This window comes from Topomyia yanbarensis, chromosome 2, assembly GCF_030247195.1.
Source record: "Topomyia yanbarensis strain Yona2022 chromosome 2, ASM3024719v1, whole genome shotgun sequence".
Lineage (NCBI taxonomy): Eukaryota > Metazoa > Arthropoda > Insecta > Diptera > Culicidae > Topomyia > Topomyia yanbarensis.
In genome coordinates, this window is record NC_080671.1 from 431,720,715 (window position 1) to 431,726,105 (window position 5,391).

A 5,391-nucleotide genomic window follows, 5' to 3' on the forward strand; every position below is an offset into this window, starting at 1 on the left:
GACGCATCATTCTAAAGCGCTTAGAAACTGCTGTACTATACCTGTACTACACCAATATCAACCATACCCCAAACATAATATCAATTGACCCAACCTACGACGCAACATCGCATCTCAAGCCGATAGTTTCCCACGACTCGAAAATCTTACATCAAACATGACGAAAACCATAGCACACGAAAATTACTGACAGCGCTTAAATAAATCAAACACTCAGACCATGAATTCCAAGCATAACACTTAGCCCCATTGACACAAAAACCCACTTCGTACAAAAGACAACATGTACAGTACCAAACAACTATGTTTTTCACAGCTAGTAATAATCAACCAAACACATTTCTAAAACAGACCTGCATCTTTAGCACCTCGTAAACAGACCTACATTCAAACCGGAAAACCGATCTACATACAAGCCACAGAACCAAACTCACGTCCAAATCTCAAAACATATGCATGTTTCTAGCACGCAATAAAAAAAATACAACACAAGCTTAAACCCAAAACCAAGAACGAATACTTAACCGTAATAAATCATGCCTTCCGAACAGTAAAGTCATACCACAGCAAATTCCAACAAACAAAAACAGTAAGACAGACAGCACCGGCTAAGCCATGAAGGTCAGCTCAAAATACCGATGCGAAACGAACAAGAGAGTAGAGAGAATATGACGCAAGAGAACTGACTATTCGACTAAGCTCCTCCTTTCTCCATAAACATATGCGCACACTGGCGAGACAGCCATAGAAGTAACTTTAGCCGTAAGAAACATTCATGGCGAGCTTTCGAAGCCCCGCCTATTAGAACGAAACTAACTATCTGATAGGAAAATTAGCTTTAAGGTTTACATGTATTATTTAGTATAAGTAGATTAAGTTGAGGAAATAAAGATACTGTTGATGAAGAGTTTTAAACCGAAACTAAAAGTGTTTAATATAACCAAATCACATTCATACATAACACACTGCATTAGTACTAAACATTTCATGTTTTTAGTATTATTCACCTAAAGAGCATAGTCCTTTGACTATATTGGCATAATTCCATCAAAACACATATCAAACCCTGTTAAGCTCAGCCGGAAATGAACCGGAATTCTGGCTGGTTCCAGTTCGCATTCCGGCTCCAGTGACACAACCGATTCTAGTTAGAATCGGTTGTGTCACTGGAGCCCGTGTACGAACTGAAACCAGCCAGAATTCCAGTTCAATTCCGGCTGAGCTTAACTGGGAATAGGGATTTCGACACAGATCTTTCATTAGGGCCTAAGTCGCAATGTACTCAAATGGAGAAAAATCAGTTTCAATATTCGGCGAAGGTTTTCCAAATGTAGTTTTTATTGTAGGTATAAATTACTTTATGACCGTGTTTTTCCGGAAGCATTTTTCGTTAAACCTTATGACAATATAACAAAGAATTTAATTCCTATGTGCTTTTAGTGGGTAGAAACTAAAAAAATGCTTACGCCCAATTTGCATCCCAGTCGTGATTTCGCCCTTCAGCAACCACCATTTGCGGAAGGGCTAAACCGTGTACATAATTTTCAGAAGGGCGCGGTAAATGGGCTAAACTGACTCTGTCTTGCTGGGTAGGGCTGGGTAAATGGGCGAGCTTGACAGTATACTTTTTAATAGGGCTCAACAAATGGGCGCATAGAAACCCAATGTAAATGAAAGGGCGCGTGCATCTCTCGACTAACATATGATTAGGGCCGTAAAGCCAAATTCATGTTTTTCGTTTTATTGTATAAATAGCATCCTTATTATTCATTCTTTACGCTATTGTGAGTTTATATTCGAAAAACATTATCAAAATTATGTTATTATAGTTCACAGTAAACGGCGCACAATCCATATTAAACGAATGGTTTTCACGCCCTTTGCTTCAGTTTACGGCTTAGCTGCATTAAGCGCTTGAATTGGCATTCCGGACCTTTACTTTTTGTCCTTATATAATCTTGTGAGTTATTTTAGGAGGATTTTATTATTGTATAGGTTTTATTGACTTTATTGATGTCGATTTCCAACCAAAGAGTTATCGTATCAAATGTAAAAAATTTAATATTAATATTTAATATGTCAAATTTGTGGTTGGTCGTTTTTTCCAATTTTTGTAAATAATTGTTATTGCCTGATCCTTCAAACAATAATGGACTTCTTGCATCACTATTTTCTTTGTAAATAACCTGTGCAACATTGCTAACAAAAACAGTAAAACCAAGTAAAACTTTGTTATAATATTATATATTAAAAGACTCAAACGTGCTTACGTTATATTTGAATGTCAGTGAAGGACTCAAATTAACGGCTGCAGAACCAACACAAAGCAAACATGTTGAGGTAAACGGCGCAAAGCAAAGGACTTGAAAGCCAAATAATAAAAATGATTTGATTTGGCTTTCAAGTCCTTTGCTTTGCGCCGTTAACTTCACATGTTTGTTTTGTTTTGGCTTTTCAGCCTTTATCTTGAGTCCTTGACTGACTTTCAAATACAACGTAAGCGTTTTTGAGCCCTTTAGTTCAAACCACCTATTAGTAGATCCCAGTGACAAAGCTTTTTTAAATAGCTTAATTTTTTTACAATTTAACAGTAAACGCTTACGCTATATTCAAAATTCATTCAACGGCTCAACAACTGTACGAAAACAAACATAAACAAACAGAGTGAACGGCAAAAAAGCAAACCTCCCGAATACTACTGATCGATTTACGATTTGTAATAATGTTCTCGTCAACAGGATTCGACTTACTTCTTCGTAAGTATTACCTCAACTTACTGTTTTGTCTATACACAAAGCAATGTACTATTTTCTTTTTCAGTGGCCGCTGGTATTTCTGACCCTCCAGTTGGGGAAGAGGTGGCAAGTATAGTTGCTGATACTCCCACGGTTGCAAATTTCGAGGAAGTAGAATTTGTAAACAAAACTACAAACGAAGGTGTTTCGATGATTATATCGTCAACGCCGATAAGAAGAAGCGGAGTCATAACATTCACTGATCCCCGACAAACACTTCCACTAGATCTGTCAGTATCAATGATTGAGAACGAGCATCCTTTAAATTTAACGATCCACACTAGCGATGTTCCATTAGATCTGGCTATGCCGAAAAGTAATACTCCGAAGAAGTTAGCAACGGAAAAGACGATAAATTTGTGTGGCGATACCCGAACAGAATCAAAGCTTAACCATATCATCTCTTCCGTCCACTCATCAAGGGATTCTTCCCGAATCTGTCGAATATCTGGAAAAATCTTCAAACGCTCGGTTTACTTTGCCGGTGATTTGGACAAAATATTCAAAAAGCCTTCTCCTGATAGTGATGGTAATGGTTTAAGATTTCAAAAAATTATGTGCTTCAGGTACCAAACGACACTTCCCGGATGTATTGAGCTCAAATACGATATATCAAATCCAACCTGGTCACAGTTCATATTTGGGAGTGCTAATATAAGAACTGTTGTTTGACCGGATCCAATTAACAGAAAGCCAATCGCTTTGCCACAAGCTAAGTTGGATGATTTGAGGAAGCAATTAAAATATATTAAAAACAAACCATACTACGAAACGTTCCTCAAAGAAATAGTTCCCAAAAAAAGAGGTCGGAAACCAGTGAATAAGCTCCCGATAACTTCGATATGGATATGGACATGGAACTTCATGAAGAAGAAATTGATGTAACCCTTTGTTTAGCGAGTGTGATCCTCTCATATGATTGTTTGTGTATATGCTGACAATAAAAATAAAAATGCAACGTTTATTATTTTACATAAAATACAACAGTATTATATATATTTCAACGGTAAAAGGCTTAAACGTGCTTACGTTGTATTTGAAAGTCAGTCAAGGACTCAAATTAACGGCTTCAAAACCAAAACAAAAAACATATGTTGAAGTAAACGGCGCAAAGCAAAGGACTTAAAAGCCAAATCAAAATTTTTGTTTTGATATGGTTTTCAAGTCCTTTGCTTTGCGCCGTTTACTTCACATGGTTGTTTTGTTTTGGCTTTTGAGCCGTTAACTTGAGTCCTTGACTGACTTTCAAATAAAACGTAAGCGCGTTTGAGCCCTTTAGTTTAAACCACTTATTGGTAGATCCCAGTGACAAAGTTGTTTGAAATAGCTGAATTTATTTACAATTTAACGATAAAACAGTTCTACTTTCGAATAAAACATTTAATACTAGATTTTGGACGCTACCCAAAATGGTCAGTAACGATATGCTTTCTGATTTTTCGTGCCATTAAAAAATAATCCAATTGTAATTTGAAATTTATTAAGCGAACGAGAGTCTGGTGGATGAACTATTTGTCAGGAGCAGGACAAGGAGAGATGTTATGGAAAGTTTTACATTAAAAAATTAATTACAAACTAGAGAATCGGTTAACGAGAAAATATAATCATAAAATTCTTACACTATCCCGCTAGGTGATTCCCTATTTCATCACAAAACTCCTTCAACTCTTCGTTAGATTTATATTCCACGGCTAATATCGCTTTGCCGACCGCAGTAATTTCCATTACTGTTTCGCCAGCACTTGAACTACGAGTTTTCTGTACCAAATTGATGCTGCAACCAAAAATGTATTCCTCGCGAAGTACACCAATTTTGCCTTTCTTCCGGCGGGAATCAACACAAATCAGTTCCGGTTCCAAATCCCGATTGGTTATTAGCAGTCGCGCACATATGGCATCTCCTACGTTAACATCCAGGCGGCTCCTCGATGGCGCCCTCGAAAGCCATGGTATTGTAGAAACATATCATCCATTCCCATAGTCGATCAGTCTGTTTCCTCTATTCAATTGTCACACTATAACTAAAATGAAATTCAACCAATCAACACCCATTCCGTTGAAGATAAACCCGTAAGCCACTTACCTCTCCCTACGCTACACCTCCAGTTCCAGTTACTCCCATCCCCGGGCAGCAGATTGTTCGTTAATAGCACGATATCGACAATCCACCAGATTCCGACGCCTCCCAGCGTGAGCAATTTTTCGACGGCGATACCGATCTGACCGAGACAGAATCACTAAATGCCCAGAAATTCCAACAGTATACTGTACAACAGTGTGGTCACGAAGAAAATGGTCCGTGTACTTGACGCAGGGAAACCCGTCCCGCATAAACTCCCGCGGTTCGGCACATTCGATATTGTCGAGCACTACGTACTAAACTCTGGTGGTCTCCACGGCATCGTAATAGACACCGTCAAAATTCACAAACCCGTGGCCCAGTTATTCTTTGACTGTACGGTTTCACTTGTGATCCACCGGGCGATTTGGGCCGTTTCCACAATCAGAATGCTCGTAATCAGAAGCAGGAACAAGCAAATTTTTTATAACTTTTGCACCGTTAACTTGCGGCTCAAAAACCAAAACAAAACAAACA

At 38.2% G+C, this 5,391-nt stretch overlaps 1 protein-coding gene across 2 annotated transcripts; it reads left to right on the plus strand.

Moving 5' to 3' along the window:
- The first annotated feature begins 2,413 nt into the window (after positions 1-2,413).
- LOC131685461 (uncharacterized) lies at positions 2,414-3,933 on the plus strand. Of its 2 annotated transcripts, XM_058969194.1 has the most exons (4): positions 2,414-2,496; positions 2,592-2,756; positions 2,821-3,279; positions 3,362-3,933. In XM_058969194.1, exons 2-4 carry the CDS (start codon positions 2,723-2,725, stop codon positions 3,451-3,453), a joined length of 585 nt encoding a protein of 194 aa, XP_058825177.1. In that variant the 5' UTR covers positions 2,414-2,496; positions 2,592-2,722; the 3' UTR covers positions 3,454-3,933. The 2 variants fall into 2 exon arrangements, with proteins under 2 accessions (XP_058825177.1, XP_058825176.1); XM_058969193.1 differs by having other exon boundaries at positions 2,424-2,496; positions 2,821-3,927.
- Positions 3,934-5,391: the final 1,458 nt, after the last annotated feature.

Bases quoted from the DNA above. Each gene is read 5' to 3' on its own strand.
- LOC131685461 (XM_058969193.1), top strand. From the start codon at position 2,723: ATGTTCTCGTCAACAGGATTCGACTTACTTCTTC. The intron at 2,757-2,820 runs GTAAGTATTACC...TTTCTTTTTCAG, and splicing joins AGGATTCGACTTACTTCTTC to TGGCCGCTGGTATTTCTGAC.